Source organism: Ornithodoros turicata, chromosome 2 (assembly GCF_037126465.1).
Source record: "Ornithodoros turicata isolate Travis chromosome 2, ASM3712646v1, whole genome shotgun sequence".
NCBI classification, from domain to species: domain Eukaryota; kingdom Metazoa; phylum Arthropoda; class Arachnida; order Ixodida; family Argasidae; genus Ornithodoros; species Ornithodoros turicata.
Genome location: NC_088202.1, coordinates 95,380,389 through 95,401,896, shown reverse-complemented (window position 1 = coordinate 95,401,896; position 21,508 = coordinate 95,380,389). Strand labels below are relative to the sequence as shown.

Sequence of the window (21,508 nt, the reverse complement as noted above, 5' to 3'; positions counted from 1 at the left end):
GGGTGATAATTTCGTTTGAAGGTCATGTATGGTTCATGGCGTTACACCTTGTGTGTTTGTGCGACGACCCAACAAGTAGACCTTTTGAGAAAAGCCAGCGCCACCTGTGACGCCCGAGGTATCATGGGAAGTTGGAGCGCCAGTTTCCTGTTTGCTGCTGCCGGCGCATGCGCAGACGCTATGCAGATTGCAGACGCTCTGGTTACATCTCTCTGTGAAAGTGATCGTCCGATAGCGTTACGCCGGTTGTAACGGACGCGGAAGAGGTAGCCAGTGTTCTCAAGAGCAAGCCATGCGCTCATTGTATGCCTTAAACACTCAAAGGAAACCAACAGTACGCGACATTCATTGCTCACAAAGTAAAAGCATCGCTAAACATTCCACGTGGCCTGTCAGGAAAAAGCAGACGACAGAGCAGTGTCTCTCAAACATTCGAAGACGCCTTGCGCTGCTCACTTGGGGGAGCGGGCACTTTTCTCGAAATGTCTATTGTGAGGCGAGTTGGAGTCGTCTACAAAGTAGCTTCAAGGAAGGGGAAAGTAGCATATGGTCTGAATCGACAATTAACATGCAATGTATGTTGTACGCAGTTGTACGCGCACATGCCAAACCACACCCTCATACCCTCACCCCCTTTGGACTACTATTGCCCACTCGTACTGGAGAGCCAGAGTATTGCGCATTAGAGTCCGAATATAGGGAGCATCACCGTCATGTGTTGTCGCGGGTGTCTCAGGAGGACCAGTTTCTCAGGACGACCTCCGTCTTATCAACGAGAGGTTCCTCCTAACCGGATTCTTCCGGATCAAATATTTAACAGCCGATTTCGAGGAGGCATTTTTACAAATACTCATGGAACCTTTGGACAGTGATTGCCTTCGTTCCCTTTCGTATGAGACTTCTCGCAGAAGCATGGACGACCTCCCTCCATTACAAACATGGCGCATGACGCGAGTGCCTTTCGATGCCACATCCAGCCCATTCTTGTTGGCGGCTACGATTCGACATCATCTTTACACTCAGTTACCGCACTATCCTGATACGGCGTGTCTTCTGCCTGATCAGTTCCATGTTGACGACCTCATAACAGGTGCCAACAACATGGAAGATGCGGTGTCCCTTTACCAGGAAACACTGCTGATTTTCAACGCCGCTAGCATTCGAGTCAGCAAATGGACGTCTAATGCGCACGAGATGCGAGAGAGATTCTTTCATGACGGCGTTGCTAGCACTGAAAGCACGCCGCTTCCCACGAAGAGTGTACTCGGACTGAGCTGGTCGAGACAGAATGACACAAGTACTTGCTCTCTCACTTCGCTCCTGGACTTCCTCATGTGCCCAGAAAGCACCAAGCGTGGCGTCCTCCAGCTTGTATCCATTTGGCATGCTATCACCCTTCGTAGTAACTGGCAATATTTTGTTCCAACAGTTATGGTTAGCCGGCCTAGGATGGGACGAGCCGCTCTCCTCAGAGCACACCTTTAAGTGGCAATCTTGGTGCGATGGCATACCGGCTTTGGATGAAGTTCGCTTACCTCGACTCTTTTATGCACGCCCGTGCATCAATCCCGATCACCTGTCAATCCACGTCTTTTGTGACGCAAGTCTACACGCTTAGGGTTCCCTAGTCTACCTACGCTTCGACTCAGAGAGCATGCCACAGGTGAAGTTCGTAATCGCGAAGGCTCTAGTAGCTTGAAGAGACATAGGCTCCCCAGGCTTGAGCTACTAGCTGCGCTCGTGGAATCACGGCTCCTCGGTTCAGGGAGGGGAGGGTATGAGGGTCAAACCCTCATACCCTGCACATATCTCTCGTCAAGATGCCGCATTAGTTCATCGAATGCGCCTCGATGTGGCCTTCATAGCACAGAGGCGCTACCGCTTGGGAAAAGTTGCCTCTCCCCAATGCACCCACTGCGGTGCTTTTAAAGATCTGGAGCACATTCGTCTCCATTGCACACACTACCAACCTTCCCGAACCGTACTCTCCGGATCCCTCAACGAGCTAGACTCCCGCCCCCTTTCTCCCACAAAATTGCTTGGTCCCTGGCCACCCTCAGCACACCAACGGTCTGCCCTCAAGGCTTCACCTTTCTGGACAACACAGGACTTCGATCCTTATTGTGAAGGGGCTCATTATTTCATTCCCCGCATCACCACCAGCAATGGGGTAGAGTATCGCCCCCGGCGGTGAAACTCCCCAGTCATCATCCCGTAGTAAACTTGGGGGTCGTGGTGGTGAAATGCGCGTGAGAGACCCCCGTCTTCTTCTTTGTCTTTCTTAGCTCAGGAGATGGTGGGTGAAGTCAAACAGTCGCTCAGGCCTATCATGGGTGCACTGAAAACGCATTGCGTTCTGGTGTATGAGGATGTTATGAGCGCACTCTCCGTCCCAGGGTTGGCAGGTCAAAATCCTGGAAAGTCGCGAACGCGCACTGAGAAAGTAGCCGAAAGTAGACAAGTTTCCGTGTATGTAACCGATTGTGGAGGTATTATCTGCGTTCCTTAAGGTAATAGCACCACGAATGCGGAACTGTCATTTGCACTACAACACATGTGATACATATTGACCAATAGACATCTCCATGTTTGTAAACAAATGACATCATAGTGTTCGAAAGCGTCACCAATTCGATAGAGTTGAACTACGCTCGACGCTAGGCGTGAACAAGGTCGCGCCCGAAAGCCACGGTCTTGAGGGGATTACGATGGTCCCTGAAAAGGACGCGAACTGCAGCCTCACTTTTCTTTCAATAGGAGGCAGCGAACAAGTGCCCATTCGTGGAACCCAGCCGTCCCCTTCTGATTTGTTTCGGTTTCAGTCTGCCTACCAACGTCACGATGACGTTTCTCAGATAGAGGCCTATTGGTTGGGTACAGTTCTTTAGGCACACGATACGTTCAGAAAAAAAAAGGAAAGACCAGGGTCCACATGATTTAAGTTCCACGCGAAACTTCACCCGAGAACGAAACATAGCCAGCCTAGTGGCCACAGCCTAAAGGTTAGGACCTAACCAATGAGAAACCTTTTTTGACCTTAACCTGGTCAACCTTGATAATTCGTACAACGACGAGACGCACCTTTACGTGGAGACAGAACTATTATGATGAGCTACACTACACGGCACAATTGACCATGCACAGAAAGCAAAACTACGGCACAGAAACAATAGATTTCGTTAGGACGTCATACCGATTCTCCGTCATCAACGGATTGAGGAACGAATGCAATGCATCTACTTCGGCATTCGATGTGTCGTCACGATGAAAACTTTGGCCCGGCTTCACCAATGCCGATTAACATTTGAACCGGCATCAACGGTCTCTTAATTTGAATTTAACAGTTAACTCTGCTTCACTAAAGGCGGTCACTGCCACTGAAACATTCATCACATCACCAACTAAGGTTTATAAGAAAGAATTGAGTGTTAACCTCAAATTTTAGTAACCCTTGATCTCGGTTCAACATTAACCAGTGTTGGTGAAGCCCGGCCTATAGGCCTTCCCGAAACCTGGCCTATAGGCGGGGCTTCACCAACACTTTTTGTGTACCTTTGTGTACCACCAACCATTTTGTGTATCTAAAACGAGATATATCTCGTTTTAGGTACACAAAATTTCCAAATGTAGCGCCAAGAAGTATCCACAGAGTAGCCAGGAAATAGCTAAGTCGCCATCGCCCAAATATTGGCGCCACGACAGCCAGAAAGTAAGCAATTTGGCGCAAAGCAGCCAAATCTGGCAACCCTATTTTCCGATGAATGAAGGCAATTCCTATAATGAAGGCACTCACGAATAAGAATTATCTTGCGGCACCCGCTGATCAGGTCTGTGGCGGGATTTCAGGATTCCGTGTTATCGCTGTTGCGGGAGCTGTGAACATTTTAAAGTATCCATACCATGCACCACTTTGTCCTCACTGGGGCACGCGCTGGTATAGTGAGGGGTGAAGATCTTTAGGGGTCTTATATTCGACTTGCTGCGATCACAACGGTGCATTAACAAATCAGTTATGTGTCACTTTTATGGGACTGTTACAACCAGAGAAGTAGCATTATGATGACTTCGTGTTGCTGCTATATTGCGGTGCCAGTGAACGTTGTAAAGTGTGCTACCTACGGTTTACCACTTCGTACAAGTTTGTGGGGGTGGGGGTATATTCTTCAGAACGAAGAAAAAAGAAGGAAAGGTCAGCCAAACGGTATGTTGGCTTGCTATTCCGAAAAAAATAAATTAAATTAAAATTGAATAAAATAAATAATAAGAAATGAAAAGAATCGGGAAGTAAAGGATGAACTAACCAAAGGTGAAAGAAGGATTAGATAAATACATAGATGATAAAAAGAAAGATGAAGGTAATGAGGATGAGAGGCAGGAGTCGGGCACTGACGAATACAACTGGGATACACAGTGGTACAGTGCGTATTGTAGCAGCGGTGGCTCCAAAAATTTTGAAAACACTGCATCGAACCGCTTTAAAACGGACCACTGCCGTCGTATCGATGGCGCAAAGGCCAGAATGATTAGAAATAGTGTTTTAAAATGCACTGTGTTTATAACAGCGGCAGCCGCAAAATCTCGGAAACGCAGCACCGGATCCCTTCCAGATGTACCAATACCGCCGTATAGTTAGTATCGAAGCCACAATTATGACAAATAATGCTTCAAAATTCACTGAAATTGTCTACGCGCTAGGAACGTGATTTCTTTTCGAATGCAAATGAAAAAGGAACGGGTAAATGTACTGCATCAACGAGTATACAAGGGTCGCAGGTGTGGCAAAGCAAGATTCCGGAAAATGAAGCCCGATGGACTTCCATAGCCTGTACCACGCACAGTGAATACAGAAGAGTTACGCTTTCATAGAAACTGAGTGAAATAGTTTATCATTGTCATTACGGAATACTGTTTTCACTTCCGCAGACTTGCAAATGCATGTACATAATCTACCACTTTTGATTACACAAAATTGTTCATTTTCTTTCTCGTAAGACATCGACAAAGAGCCGCCGTCCCGCGGTACCGCCAGTCCCGCTCCGACAGGTACACGCGCAGAGTAGGGCCGCGGTTTAACGTGCTCATCGCCAGCGCACAGCTTTTGAAGCATGATTCTTTTTACAGCTGAGGAAGGATCTAACATGGCGCCCTGTCCTGGCAACATATTATTGAAATACAAAGGGGCCTTTTCGAGAAACCGGCGCGCAAACTCAACGTCGCGTGTGTTTCGTGTTTCCTTTCCCCTGTCTCTGGGTTCCCTTCGTATTATCATGTACCAGCTCGCCTGCGCCCTTGCACTTCTTCCGCGCAAACTCCTTGTTTTTTCGAAATATGCCTAAACGTTTACCTGTTTCAGCAGATATCTGTAAGAGGTACATGCATGATAGATACATCAGAAGAAAGAGTATTAAAATCTGAGTAAACCGTTGCCAAATATAGCAAAGAGGAACATTTACATCCAGAGAAATCAGGCGTCGGAATTGGAACAAAACTGTGCGAGAGAGAATATCCGTCATTTTTTATATCACAGAGCGTTGGACCTGCGCGCCAAAATTTGCTCTTGGCCTGCTGGCCTGGATGCATACTAAAGCACCAAGAAAATTTGCAAGAATGTCTTTTAAAACTCAGGACATATGCGCTTGCAAAAACTGCGATAGCTAAACACTCGAATTCAAAGCCGGATTTTCTCGATTACTTTTTTTTTTTTGCACAAAAACTGTTCGGTAGAAATTATTCGTTTCATCGCTGTTTATCATCATATATGATGAGCTACTAAATGTTAAAAAAGATAATGAAAATCCAGGAGGTCGATGGGATCTGCCTGCCTGATCTGACGTATTGAGCGGTCTCGTTCTCATACCCATATTGCTTTATCTAGGAAGCTCTTTGCTTCAGATTTCAAATTAGTCGGCTGAGCACACATTATCATCAAATCAAGCTGTACATAGTTTCTTATATCACAACATTCAAATCCGTCGCATCCGTTGCAGGTACCGTTGAATTATGTGAAGGATCACGACCCAGAAATCGACTTCCAAACACTCCAAAGTTCCAGTTCAAGCCTGACATTCGTAGTGCAGTCAAAGCACCTCGCTGGCGTCATGCTCAAACTGAAGTGCGTCAGCGTCATCTCCGAGGTACTGCCCATATCTAGTGACGAGCTTATTGTCGGTGACACGGTGCCTCCTGTCCCATACCCAGGTAAGTTACAAAAACAAAAGCAATAATGTATACTGAACTTTCATTGTGCTTACATCATTAACATAAAGTTGGCAATGAGCGAACCGCGATATCATTGCCTCTGTTACAGAGACATCACGTGACAGTCCTACAATTGAGGGCGGCAGACCGAAGTACAGGATAGGAGATCTGGTAGACCTTACCTGCAAATCTGCAAAGTATGACTTTGCGCAAGAACTCATGTGGTTTATCAACGACAAAGAGGTACGTCTTACAGCTTACGAGCGCCTCAGTAAAAAAAAGTAAAGAAAAAAACGCATCAAAAGTAAAAGAAATCGCTTCATGTGTGAAGTTGCTTTCGGCCACAGTTGCCATCCACATAGGTGGCTTCAGTCACTTATCTGATTATTGATGCATTGATTAATACACCATGTACAATGCTATTTTAAGTAATAGCTTTAGGGTATGATCTTGAGAGTTGTAGTGATGATAAATGTGAATGTTGTAGTGAAATGAGCGGAAGAGTTTTGGTACCATCTTTCCACATGTATAATAGGACAACGACGAAACGACATTGGCAATCCGACGGGCACTCTGCACCCGGCAGTTGTCAGTTCACTAAAAACGAGTCAGTGCATTTTTTCTTTGATGAAAATGTCGTTATGGGCACAAAGAAGTTTCAAAACGACATACTGTGCTGGCTTACGTCAGGTAATCAATAGCTATCCTATCGAAGCCAAATAAGCCAACAGGGGCAGCGCACTTAATTATTCAATGAAAAACGCTAATGTCTTATGTCCCTGAATCTCTATTGCCACTACCAGGTTGGTTGTCATTGCATGAGTACAATTTATCTCGTTACAAACCCAGGTGAAACAGGAATACCTCGTTCGCAAACCAAGGATCCCCGGGCAACGTGCCGAGCTGGGACTGCGCTTCCGAGCTCGACACGAAGACTTCGAAGACGAGCGCATGCACCTGCGCTGCACTACGACGCTGTCAAACGTCATCAGTGTTAAGAATGTGGAAACAGCAATTGCGAACGATCACCACAGTTCTGGCCTTCGAGCGACAGCAGGAGGTATATCACATTACCTTGCTGACGAGAAGACATTTGAATTCTTTGTACCTTTATAATCAAGTATATTAGGTACACCGCGCATTGCAAAAACCTGATACACATTAGCCTATCACACGCGGACGCAATGGCTCTTGCTGTATTGTGCGTTTTCGTTCGCGCTCTTGCAATAGGCGTTCGTGCACCGCTTCGGGGTCTGTTATTTTGCAAGCGTACATCGTATGGTACCTCTTACACCATGCTGGCATGCCTCTAGGGAACATGGCGTTGTAATGCTTAAAAGTACACGAAAACACCCACCACAAGTGCATTTCTAAATAGCTTAAATCCTTTGTTCACTCAGCGCCGGTGTTAGAACTCTAACTTTCCATTATGTTATGAAGTTACGAACCGACCGAATTTTCACCGACATCTTTCTTGTCTCGGCACCACCCTGCCACCATATCTTCACCTCACTGCGGGAAGCTGCATCAGCTCCCACAGTGTCCATTGTTAGGAAGAAGGCACAACACTGTGCCTCCGACCAATCAGAATGCGTTATTTGCGCCCTCAGTCATCGAATCATGAGCCATCCCGTTCGGCTCTCTGGTCGGCCGCTCCCCGTTGCCATCGGCTTCTACTGGCTTTCAAGACCGCGTCCTAGCTATTCCGTGGATCTAAAACGACTGAAAGAACAATAGAGTGTTTTCGCCGACACTTATGTTATCGCGTTGGGTGAAAATCTTGGAACATAGACACACGCTGCGCGTAAAGCGCCAACTGTTTCGCGTTTGCTAACACATTCTAATCAAGTTGAAACTTGCGCGCGCGCACAGTCTGTACCAAATACCGAACAAGCGTTACATGAGCATGTAATTTCGTTGCGTGCTTACTATACCTTGGGCACTCTGAGTGAATCAAAGTGCGCATGTTTTACGCTAGTCTTTGTTACCACTGTGTTCGAAATCAGACGGCGTTCGAACGCGCTCTTCAGGCTTCAACTGAGGACGACATTCCAGTCCATAATCTGATAAACTGCTCGTAGGCGGATATTTGTGTCGAGAAATAGTACGACACGCACAGAGGCATACCAGAACACGAGTAAGCCCGCATACATTTTCGAACAAAGCACCACCAAGCCAGTGGTTTATCCAGAATCCCAAGCACGGAGGGGTGTTGGGAAAAATTGGGGGGGGGGGGGTCATTATTATAGTTACGTCATTACAGCTTAACATATCAATGCCGACGTCTGTCTGAAGCTGAAATCGCTAGGGCGCCCCCTGTAGGGGGTCCACAGGCAAGAAAAGTTAGGGGGTGTCACTGAACATTTGGGGGTGTTAGGGGGGCGCAGGGGGGGGGGTATGGAGAAATCACTGCGCCGAGCTGTCAGCCGCCCGCTGCAAACCGTTTAATGAAACCCGCGTCATTACACAGCACGCTGACGCAGGTACACCGGCGACGAAGTCCCGTTTTGAAACTCTTTCATTGCAAGTGATACGTTTTCTTTTTTTGCAGCAGCGACTGCAGGAAGCTTTGAGTGACTGGTTGCAATGACAGCTGTATGTGTCTCACTGCGGAATCGCATCCCTTTAAAGAGATATTGCGACATATAAAGCGAGATAGTGTCGGTCACTAGCAACTGCTAGAGAGATGCGCTGAAACGTCGCATCGGAACATTTATCATTAATATTACCAATGACAATTAAGTAGACCGTTTTTAGAGAAATGCAGCAACATGATACTGCGTGCTTATGCAGGGTCCGGGAAAGGACTATACGTTGGATGCGCACTGATACACATCATGGCCCTGGATACGAATTCGTTATGTTACTTCGTACATGTAATACTTGCGCAACGATGTAGAAAGGTACAAAATACAGCGAACCGGCGAAGAAATGCTGAGGGAAGAGACTCAGGACGAGTGCCCAAACTATTTAAGTACCATGCCAATGATGAGGACGGTGCCCACAAGAAGAACAGCCTCTGTTCGAAATGTCGGCGATTCTCGTCTCTTCCATCAAGTTACATGATCATGCAGGCAATCAGCCAATGAGTGCAGGAAGCTACGCAGTAAAATCCATTATGTTATTATATTCATTAATGTACGCAAAGACACCACTCTCTGCGCCAGTGGGTATTAGTTTCGTATGTATACTGAGGAAACATTACGCTACGCGAAGCAGCCAGCTCTCCCACAGAATCTGTCCTGAAGGGTCCCTTAAAAAACATGAAATAATTAGGAGTAGATTTACACGTAAGGTGAGTCAGCCTATTTGTGCGGCGACATGCTGCACGTGCGCAGGGTGACTGCGGACAAAAAGAAAACTTGAAATGATTTCTCCCTCTTCTCAATTTCGCTCACTCTGTAGCCTTGGTTTCCGTTACTTAGAGCTCCTTTTTCCTTGTTATGAGTCTCAGTGTTACTTAGCGATCTTTTTCGGTGTTCTTCCCACGATGAATGCTGATGTACTTTTTTCGTTCTTTGCAGCTAATACCAGTGGATCCATGAACCTCAATTCGAGGAGACTCCTGACCGAATATATCGTTCTCTTGGTTCTCCTCATCATTGCTCTATGAGCCTCTATTTCCACATAGAATGGACGTTCGCCCCTGTTGAGAATGAAATTAATTTATACGCTCCATACAAGACGTGCTGGAACATGACTTGAGAAGTTGTTAGCTCCCACGACGAGTTGATAACCCCGTCAATCCCAGGAACGTGTTCACTATTGGACAGTTATGTATCCTAGACTCACTTTTGAACAGAAAATGATGTGTGCTTTCGTATTATGTTGTTTTGATGGAAACTGGTGTGAACCGGGAATATTAGGGAAGAGTACGATGGCATTTGTGGTACTTTTTGTGTACCAATCTAAACAAAAAAGTCTGTAGTGCCGGAATCGGCCAACATACTATCAGGTACAAGCACTCTTAGCTACCCGGAGTGTTTGTTTATGTTTGCGTTCCAGTTTTACAGTTTTCGCCCTGGCTGCAGTTCCAGACCTTGCACTTGGCATGCCTGCGCTTCGAACAACCCTGAGTGCGTAAAGACATCTATGGAGTTTATGATTCTGCGTCCGTGCTGGTACACTGTCATTCGCGTTACATTTGATTTACAGAAAACTGGACCAATCGTCAGCTTTATTTCGATTTCCATCGCTATTTGTCCAGTGTAAGATCACCGGTGTACAAATCACTCATGCATACGAGGCGAGTGATCACGTCTTTTCCCCATTGTCATGAATTATTTATGAAATTGCATTTACACATTCGTGGGGTGTTGTTTAGACAGGTCGTCTGGTCATGCTTCATTTTTTGTGTGTTTAGATTGAATATTTCATTGAAATTTCTCTCCGAATGTGTATGATGGTGTGCGTATATTATGAGTAATTCTTGCTTGTCTGGCAAAACGACGCGAGTATACTACACATAGAAATCTTAAGGAGTATGCTAGAAGGAAACCTCCGAAACTGGGACGAGGGGAGCGCCATATTGAATCAGCTACTGTTGCCGCGGCGCATGCAAACAAAGGAAGCCAGTAAGCATACAGCAAACATAACGCCAAAAATGTTTTTGGAACAGTAACACACCGCCAGAACCCATGAAACCGTAAGATATATGAAAACGCATACACACACACACACACACACACACGAAGAAACAGACACGACACGGACGCCACATGGGGTCGCCGTCTCCGCCGCTGCCGCTGCCTCAACCAGCCTTTACTACAAGCCTGGATAGGGGCGGACACTGACAAAATATGTAGCCGACGGAAGGAAAGGAGCAACCGAGCAAGTGTTGCAACAGTTTTTGGAACTGTGCCTGCTTTCACGGGCTGGAAATACACGACGTTTCCTCGGCTGATTCAATATGGCTGCCTCCGAGAGCATACATTGAGTAAGGGAAGAGCCCCGTTCAAGTGCTTTGCTCTCCTCCGATTCTCCTCCCCAGCTTTCCTTCTAGCCTCTCTCCGTAAGATTTCTATGATACTACAGCAATAGCTAACAGTCATGTCCGCACGCGACTGTGCAAAAATACAGCCCATACCTGGGTATTGAACGAAAGGCTATCTGTATGAGCTTTGACCGGTGTCGTAGTATACTAGATTATCTTTCTTCGGAAACTGTAGACAAATAACTGGAAACTTTGAAGACATTGCTCATTGAACTTCACAGAGTCACTGGGGAGCCGAACGGGGACACCAAAAGCTTGTGGTCGTGTTGTGTGATGCGACGCAAGGTGCGGTGCTCCTCCAGGAATATATGGAGCCGACATCAGAACTGGCCTTCAAGGCGTCCTTTAGGATTTGTTCACTTTCTTGCAATAATGCGATTAACTTCGACCGGGAGTAAATGCACAGTCACAGGTGTAAAAGCATGAAAGAGGGGGCGATCTAGTCAGCAATTTCTGCTATCTATGTGCGTTTTTATTTTCGGCATGGGTGACCGTGCCGGACTTTATGTTAAAAAAAATCGGCGAAGCAATATGGGTGTATAACTGCTAAATGCTTTGCGTTGTACATATGAATGGAAGATGGTACTTACTTCACCACTTGAAGTAAAATGTTTCAAGTGTACAGTGTGATGCAGATGTTGTAAAGATTACTGCACTAGGAAATTTCAATAAAGCCTCACACATGTTCAGTTGCCTCACCACAGCACGTCATCCCTTGCTAGCCTGCGACCTCAAGTCTTGTGTCATCTCATTCCTCAGTGCCACAACCTAACACCTCACCTTCATGCACATTACTCTAATCTATTTTTTTATTTCTTTTTGCAGTTCTATCATTTACTTTTGATTATTCACTTGCGGAATAGCAAGCCGACACACCGTTTGGCTTACCTTTCCCCTTTTCCCTCTTCTTGTTCTTCTAATAAATATTGTAAGCAGGACAGTAGAGGCAGGATAGGAGGGCAAGAGACCGTTTACTGAGCGACGCTCAATATTCGAAAGCGGCGGGTGCTAACCCAACGATAGCGAAGCGGCTGCCCGTTGCTCGTCTTCTTCACATCTCCCCCGGGGCAAAGAGGGAGCCATCCTGGCGATCGCTCCGGTGTTTGGGGACGGGAGGACACACGGTTTTAGCCGGGAGACGTGGATGACGTCGGAGCCGCGGTGTCGGGCGTCGGGCGGGGAGTGCACAGGCTCAACGGCGTAATTGACATCAGAAACCCGCTGCACGATTCTGTAAGGGCCGGTGTAGCGGCATGAAAATTTGGGGGAGAATCCGGGCTTCCGTCGAGGTACCCAAAGCCAGACCAGATCGCCAACTTTGTGAGACACAACACGGTGCGTCTCATCGTAGCGCTGTTTCGCTGCAGCTTGGGAGTCGTAGGTACGGCAGCGGGCGATTTGACGGCATTCCTCGGAGCATGAGGTCGCCTCTTCAAGTGTCGGGTTGTTGGCGCTACAAGGGGGATACGGAAACATGGTGTCGATGGTACAAACGGGGTTTCGGCCGTAAAGGAGGTAAAATGGGCTGTAGCGTGTCGTGGACTGGACCGCCGTATTGTAAGCGAACGTGATGTAAGGGAGAATGGCATCCCAATTGTCATGTTGCGCCGACACATAAAAGGCGATCATGTCGGCGAGAGTGCGGTTGAAACGTTCTGTGAGACCGTTCGTCTGAGGATGGTAAGCGGTGGTAGGCTTGTGGACGACCGCGCAGGCACGGAAGATGTCGCGCAGTAAAGTGGCGAGGAAGGAGCGACCACGGTCGCTGATGAGGACGCGAGGGGCGCCGTGGCGAAGTAGAATGTGAGATATGAAAAAGGCAGCTATTTCCTGAGATGTACCAGAAGCGAGGGCTGCAGTCTCGACATACCGTGTGCTGTGGTCGATTGCAACGATTACCCAACGCTTTCCAGTAGACGATGTGGGAAGAGGACCAAACAAGTCGAGACCGATGCGATCAAAAGGTAGTTGCGGCGGCTCAAGAGGATGAAGGAGGCCAGGGCTAGGAGAGGGCGCAGGCTTCTGCTGTTGGCAAGCCAAGCAGGAGTTCACGTAGCTCAGTACAGTGGAATACATGCGGGGCCAGAAATACCGCTGACGGACGCGCTGGTATGTTTTGTAAACGGTAAACGGTAAATGCTGGTATGTAAGCGGCTAGCCAGTCCTCTATGTCACAAGAGTCAGCCCCAGAAAAGAATGGAGGATCGCGTTGGCGGAGCGCAGGGGCGGGCCGAGGAGAGGAGGATGGCTGGGCATCCCCAGCAGGAGGAGAAGATCTCTCAGCATGATTTTGTAGCATGGCGACTGCTCGCAAAACTCGTCCGGAGCGAAGTTCCAGGTCAGTCAGTAGGCGAGGGAAGCAACGATAAAATCGTCTCGAGGATGGGAGCGGCCGCACCTCCACCAAGTGTAAGCAGGACAGTAGAGGCAGGATAGGAGGGCAAGAGACCGTTTACTGAGCGACGCTCAATATTCGAAAGCGGCGGGTGCTAACCCAACGATAGCGAAGCGGCTGCCCGTTGCTCGTCTTCTTCACAATATTACTGCAATATATACCCCCCCCCCTCCCAAGCTGTATTTGCAAAAGTGACACCTCTGCGTCCATGGAGCATCCAGATAATGTTCCACGCGCTGGTACAGGCGTCGCCACCTTTAACCGTAGCGCGGGAACGCGTGGCCTGCTTGCATGCCAGCGCCGCCGTGAGTCAACGCTGGGGCGAGCTGGTGTGGTGACTCTGGGGCCGTGGTACATCAGCGCCCCCTCTCGACGGGGACTCGGCAAGCACGCACGGATCACCTACTCAGTTACCAATTCTGCAGACACATCAGCGCTAAGAAAATCAGTATACCAGTAAAAATATCAGCGTGCCTTTTGCGTATTTGCATCCACACAAACACATTAAGAAATCTTTCCTCAGCACCATGAAACAAACTAATTTTTCTGTGATAACACATATCATAGTGAACAAAACGCTCAGAGCGAACATGGGTAAGCTGGGCCTACAGTGTTTGCATACGCCTCAAAATTATTTCGTAATATTATGCCCCTCAAGCTCGCCCTTCCGCAAACTTGCATTTAGATAAAGCGTCGTAGATAACGCACACGCGCGGTTGGTGTGCCTGTTGGGCGAGAGCGTTAGGTGACACTGCAGAGTAGGTGATCAAGGTGCCGGTACCCAAGGTGCCATCCTACTATGCCGATTTCCCCCAAGCTCATCCCGGCGAGAGGAAACGCTCGTGTACGATGACTCTAGTGTCAACACCCCAGCATCGACGCAAGGCGGCGCTCGCACACAAGCAGGCCACGCGCTCCTGTGCTACGGTTTAGTGTGGCGACGCCTACCTCTGTTGCATGAAGGTACCGCGCGCCCAGATCATGAGGTCGACACTACTGATCATGTCCCAGTCGGTCTACGTGGTTCACTCGCTTCTTTCCTTTCCCTTCTGACAAATTATACTGGTCGGTCTGGAGTAAGCATCCAAATCGGCTACTGAGCTACGACGTCTGGTACGGAGGGACCAAGTATAAACACACCAGCGAGAAACCACCACACTCCGGCCAAAAACCTACGGAAGTCGTCGCCCACATTCGGCAAGCTCAGCGATGAATGTCCCAACTCTCCCTCTTGCTCGGCCTCCCAAGATCCTGAAGCGACGACAGCGATTCGTTGGAGTTCCAGAGCCTGAATCCGCGCTTTCTCGACTGTGCGAAGAAGAGCGCGCTGTCGAGGAGGTAGAGGGCCTCAAACGACCAGTGGCACGCGTCTTCTCCGCCGGGAAAAAAAATTAAAGAAATAAAAAAAATAGAGGAAGAAACAAAGTAACTCGTTTCTTACAGTCGTAAAAACGAAGCGTTAGTTCTGGTACTTGATATATTCACAGTTCGCGCGTCTGCTTGTGCAAAGCAATAAATGCGTTCTGCACGTTTTCCCCGCAATGTGTGGACCACGTCATCTGTATCCGCACGGCGAACAAAATTGATCCGAAGAACTGCCGCAGAGTCATCGGTCATGATTAAATTCGTCTCACGACGTAATGCCCCAAGTTAATAGGGAGTTTTAGAACATCAGAAGCACCTACGGAAACAATAGGATATAATAAGCTGTCGCATCAAAGTTCGGCATGTGATGTCAGCCACTTCAAAGGAATACGGTTATCGTGCTTCTACTAAGACCCTGCAATCTACTAGAACACGCTACTATCGTTACGTTGGCCATGTGACCGCTCCATTGCGTAGGGTATCTGTGGATCGCGAAAGTTCCTTATTCAGCTATCACCCCCGCAGGTTCATCAAAGACTCAAGCTTGAAAATGACGTATTGCACAGCTATGCGTTGCTATCAAACGTGAGCACGTGGCATTGCCCGTCTGTGGACGTGTTATCGTTTTGATACCGTCTTGCGCAATGTACAGAATGGGGATGGCTAGCAGGTGTCGTATCAATCGGTACTGATCATTTCGCAGAGCTGCATAGTGTTGTTCGGGACCTCGTTGTTGGGTGACATCGCTGGATATGTTCCTTCGCATCTTCCATGACCACATCGCACCAGTGCATGAGCACGAATTGCATTGCAGCTTCCTGGTGAACCTCCAGGAGAGGGAATTAGAAATCGTCCTCTGGCCAGTCAGAGCGGTGGCTGTGTGCGCCGTTTGTTTCCAATCCTGCTTCTTTTAGCACCTGCTAAAGTACCGTACGCCCAAGGCACAGAAGGCAGCGTTTGAGTTTTCCTCGAGGTTTCGGTGCTGCTTATGAAGATGCGCGATAAGGTTCGCTTGAACAATGCCGAGCAGGGAATCCTTTAAAATAAGAAAGTGGATGATTTTTTTTATGTTCATGCGACCGTCAGATGAAATCTATTCGTACTATCAGAACATCGATGCAGTGTGCTGACGTATCGCAAGAAGTAAGCCCGCTAGGGGAACAATTCCTTGGACAGCGAGGTTATAACGCTTTGCTTTATATGTTCTTGTTTAATTAGGCGAATGAAGTCTGTAGCTAACGTAATATCGTGAACCAGCTAACGTTTGACAACGGATAGCTCAGATGCTTAAGAATCATGTTAGTCTCTCCTCCTATGAACCGTGGTTCCACTAATAAAGCTGAGATCACTACCGTACTTTTCCTATAGGAATATGTGCAGTTACAACGTAAGAAACTCTGATCTGGAGAAGGACCCAGAAAGGGGTCGGTTTCGTATGTCGAATGCTCCTGTTCTTCTGAATGATTACGAAACAACACAACTGAAAAAAATACAAAAGTTGCAGCCCATGCATTGTAACAGTAACCCAAGCAGCAAAATGCACTGAAAGTCGAGTGCAATAGGGGTGGACGGGTAGGTGAAAGGCCTTGAACAGATTCGTGAAACTACAGAACACCGATAAGACACATACCGTCCACCCCTATTGCACTTGAGTTTCAGTACATTGTGCTGCTTGGGAATACGTTCGTTATCGTGAGGCAGTGATATGCGCGTGTATTAAGATAACTATAACTCTGACTCAGGAACACGCCTTACACTTGAACCACCATTCACTTCTTCTGTTATCCAAAATACCCTTCCATTCTGTGAAAATCGTTTTTCTAAATTGTGTTGCTTTTAGCGCAAAAAAAGAAAAACGTGTTCGCCAAGTTGCAACTTCTTTTCGAACACCTGATTCTGCTAAGCTACGCGCACTAAAATGCAGGAGTATATTTTACAAGCGCCACTCCCACACAGAATTGATTTTCTTGTACTGACCACAGCCTACGGCTTTGTCTTCTGCAAAGATTATATAAAAAGTTGCTAGTGTGTAATTCAAAAAAGAAAGAAGTAGCTCGCTACATGTGATATCGCATTTGGATGTTCAACGTATACGGTCGTTTGATTTTTCTTCGCAGGGAATGTCGAGATGAACATTCAGTCTTAGTAAGCTGACTGACGTGTTGCATCTGCCAGTTACTGCTGGCGCGCGGTGTGGGCTCACGTCTCCCAGTGTTTTCTCATGTGCTAATTTCAACATGAATCCCTGTCAAATTAGATACCGCCGTCTCTTACTCAGGAACACCCAGTGGTCTCCTTCACCGTTAGCGCATGTGAGGTACTTTTGAGGATGTTGAACACAGCACGTATTCGACAGTTCTTAACGTTGGAGAACTCATTTTGCAAGTGTATACCTTTCATAGCTTCATCTAAGTTTTAAGTTTTACTCGAACGTAACGTTCGAGTTATCATAAGGTGCTAACTTGGGAACGTAGTGTCACTCTGATACGTCATATGCAAACGAACGTGGAAGGAAAGCATAATATATAGCGTGTTACTGTTCACGATATAAACTTTATTTCGCTTTCCATTCTCACACCATATTTACTCGCTGCATGTGACACTTCCCTCTCCCTCTTACACACAAAGGTAGTGTAAAAGCATCCTTCGCTACTGCTCAAGATATTCAAGAACGTGCTGCTTAGCTCTACGACAGCCCGTCCAAGAATTGCGAAACTAATTTAGACGACGACAGCAGCGTCATAAGAAAAGGTGGCGCGGAGGCACTCAGTGCTCACATTGCGCAGAGGCACTCAGATTGTTCTCCCAGCTGGTCCCACAGCAAACGCCGCCGCGACAATGGGCTGCAACTTAAACAATCATCGTGGCTCGTTAAAGACTCACCGCACCGACTCAGCACGCAAGGAGCGGATCGGCGACAACCACGCCCTATTACGGCGACGATGTTTTTATGCGAAACTTTAACGTGGGACTCGTCACGTCTGAATGATTTCCTGATTAAGGGCCGTGAAAAGAATGGGAGAAACGAGTGTGAGAGAGAGAGAGAAAAAAAAAAAACGCACAATGTTACGTAATACGCAAAACGGGAAATAGGAGGCAAAGTCATTTGCATATTTCCCTAATACCGAGTGAGCGAGAAAGGATTTTTGGACTCGCGTTATTTCGCTGTACAATTACTCTTTTGTGTATTCCCTCCCACTCCGCGTGGAAGATACAAGGAAGAAGAAATGGCAGTGACATTTCGGCGACTGCGAGAGGGGAGGGGGGGGGGGCGCTTCGCTGTTATTCGTGCAACGGTGGCAGAAGAAAGTGCGACGGTTATTTATCTGACTCTGGAGACTCAGTTGTGCTGGTAGACCCAATATTCGGCGGAGGTTTTCATCCCGACTCCGGGACATTTGCTTCTCGGGTTCGTTGCAACGAGAGTTGAGAGCAGCCGTAAGCGATGGACGGGTGTTTCTCGGGAGGGTGGCGTGGCGGTATTTCACTTGACGCGTGCCGGGGAAGATTCTTTTGGGTGTCGGTGGAGGACATTGTTGAACGGATAGCAGATAAGGCGGTGCATTCGGAAACAATGGGAAAAAATCCGAGCGCTACGTGTTAGAGTTCGTGGGTCCAGTGGGGTAGACCCCATTGCTGGTGGTGATGCGGGGAGTGAAATAAGGAGCCCCTTCACAATAAGACGTACCTTTCCCGTATGAGGGGTTTACCCTTAGACGTAACTTCAAAAAGGCAAAATTAAATTGCGAGGGAAGTTTTGTAAAAGCTCTCGTAATTTCAAAAAGCCCTCTACACCACTGATGAAAGAAAATTATTTGCAGTTCTTCTTAACAAAGAGTGGGACCGTTCGATCGATCCACAGAAGCTGATTGACAATTTAGAAACTGCAACTATTGAGCTTGATTAGGAACACACCTTTCCTTTCATCCGGTGGCCGGCGCAGAAACTAATTGAGAGACACGGAGCTTGTATGTCCGCGAAGAACGACGCGACAAAAATAACTAGTGCGCAAGTCCCTCTAGAACTATACAATCAATTGCACTTCCTTACAACGTTTTGAAGAGTCGTTGAATTGACCAGGGTGTCTGACGATTCCTCAGCGCTGAAAGGGTGATTTGCGAGGGTGATTCAAGTCGAAAACGTAAACATGTGAAGAGATATAGAATGACTAGCAGGTAGCGTGGTGAAGCACAGCGGTGCGAGAGCACCCAGCAGATCTAGCCACCTTGTGTGATAGAACCGTTAAAGATGGCCGCTCGTATGGATGCGCGCTCAAAAGAAGAATAGTTTTATCATTAGCTTCCTGACCGCGGAAGATGTGAAACCGCTCGAGATCTACCGTCAGATGACAAGACGGTACGGATCGTCATGCATGTTTTGTGGATGATAGTGAGTGTTGTAGGGTGATAGTGCAATAGTGAGTGTTAGTATACCGTTGATAACGTAGCTCCCAGAGTACCGTGTCTATACCGCACACAATCAATTGATAAGATTCTGAATCATGCACGTTGTCATTGGTTCCGGTATCAACGGTCTACTTAACACTCTCTAATGGTGTAAGTGGTACGGCGGACGCTCTCCGTCCAGGCCAAACGCATCGACACTGCAACTTCTCTCCGTTGCGGTAACGGTACAGATCCAATACGGAGGCAGTTGTCGTACAACACGCTGTTCATACACATGCGTGCAACAGTGATGTGGTCGGCGAGCCGCCTTGAAGCGTATCTGCGGCATACGGAACCTTCTTGTTTCGCCAACGGGCTTTCAACGGAGGCAGCCATGTTGGAAAAGCCACGGCGACAGCAGAGCGGTGATGCACGTACGTGGTGCGCCTTCACTCATTGGTCAGCTGCATAGCCGGAGATAACCCGTACCGCATGGAGTTCCGTCGAGCTCAGCTGTTGCGGTGCGTGTGCTTTTCTGTGCCCCGTGCATCGTTGCCATGACAACTGTGCCGCGCCGCAACCGTAACGCGTGAAAATGCAACAGTGTGAACCAGGCATTACTCCAGAGAGTGTTGCGGCTGCTAAGAATCTTATTGGCGCGAACTGCCGCATTGCCGTGGCAGAAATGGCTGACATGCTTCAGATAAGCGTCGGATGGGTCTACCACACCATCCGTGAGATGTTCAGGTATGGGAAGGTGTTCCAAGATGGGTACCTCGCCAGTAAAGATGTGTAAGTTATTCAGGATAGGTAATAATGTTGCAGTTGCGTGACTCAGAAAGTAACTAAATTACTTGAAAAGTTAACGAAACCAAAATCTGATTCAGTTAGTTACTCATCAAATGTATTACTGCCCCATGGCAAGATTTTTCTGGATGTAACTGAATTGCGTTGACTTACTTCAGGCAGTGTCGGTTTAATGTAGCAAGATATGTATTACATCTCCCACAAAATACTTTAAAATCATGTTGTTCATAGCGGAACTTCATAATTTACACAATGCAATAGATGACAAAATGCTTATGTGAACAACGAAACTTTTGTGCAGAGAACAACACCTTAACCGGAACAAGAAAGTGCTCTTAACATATACGTTAAATTTGTCGTCCTATGGCAACAGTCATTAAAGTTGTGGATTCATGCACCATCAAGTAAGTTTATGAAAACCGACGTTCAAAATCTACAGCCTTGATTGGGTGTGATAAGTGTCCACGCGGACAGATAAAAATTGATCGAATATGTTGCGTTAAAACTTGCGCGAGAGCAGTAGCTACGGGAAACATTAAAAACCTGATAGCAGCAGAAAAACCTGAGCCTTTGGGAGAGAAAACACAGCACGCAGATATTGAGAAAAGCGTTGTTTAAACACTGGAAGTAACTGCAAAATGCAAATGAATTGGTTACTAATTTTTTAAAGTATACAGGTATAGTAGTTACTCTGAAAGTAATTAATTACAGTAACTTAATTTCGTATAATTAACTCTACGTCACAACTCGGCATGCCAGCCGACAACCAAACTGCAAGAATGGCGAGTGGTCGAGGATTCGCTACCGCGTTACGAGACCGAAAGTGAGGGGCCTTTTGACTCGTATCGTGACTGGGGATGAGAGCTGGGTCCACCATTACCAGCCCGGGTCAAAGCAGCAGAGCAAAGAATGGTGGCACTCCACGCCGTCGACACCAAAGAAATTTCGAATACAATCGTTCTTTGTTCTGGGATCAGAGGGAATCTGATCTGGGAATAACGATTATGAATATGATTAAAGTCCCATAATAGAGCAGTATATACATGAATAAACGCGGCATACTCACCAGCGAGACCTATCCTTTCGATGACTGCCATGCTTCAACTGTTCATGTCCCCATGCAACATGAGGCTCGACAACAAGAAGTTTGTTTTGTGATCATCATTGGGGAGCTTCATCACTGGAGGCGACACTCTACCCCATTGCTGGTGGTAATGTGGTGAAATGCCTCACAGTCGCCTCACAATGAAGACCCAAGTCTCTGTGTGCTTGTCGACCCTTTGTATGTACCATCCTCAGAACAATTACTTTCCATCATTATGGTTGATCTCTTGCGTACCCAGGGGGTGCCGTAGTAGCTTGCCG

General features: G+C 47.3%; 1 protein-coding gene across 1 annotated transcript in view; it reads left to right on the top strand.

Annotated features, from left to right (window-relative positions):
• LOC135385814 (uncharacterized) overlaps positions 1-11,880 on the top strand; it is a 261,202-nt gene extending 249,322 nt beyond the window's left edge. Inside the window, exons 5-8 of the mRNA XM_064615343.1 lie at positions 5,988-6,198; positions 6,308-6,441; positions 7,048-7,258; positions 9,723-11,880. Of these exons, the coding sequence (XP_064471413.1) occupies positions 5,988-6,198; positions 6,308-6,441; positions 7,048-7,258; positions 9,723-9,811 (645 nt within the window). The 3' untranslated portion in view covers positions 9,812-11,880. The remainder of the gene's footprint in view (positions 1-5,987; positions 6,199-6,307; positions 6,442-7,047; positions 7,259-9,722) is intronic.
• Positions 11,881-21,508: the final 9,628 nt, after the last annotated feature.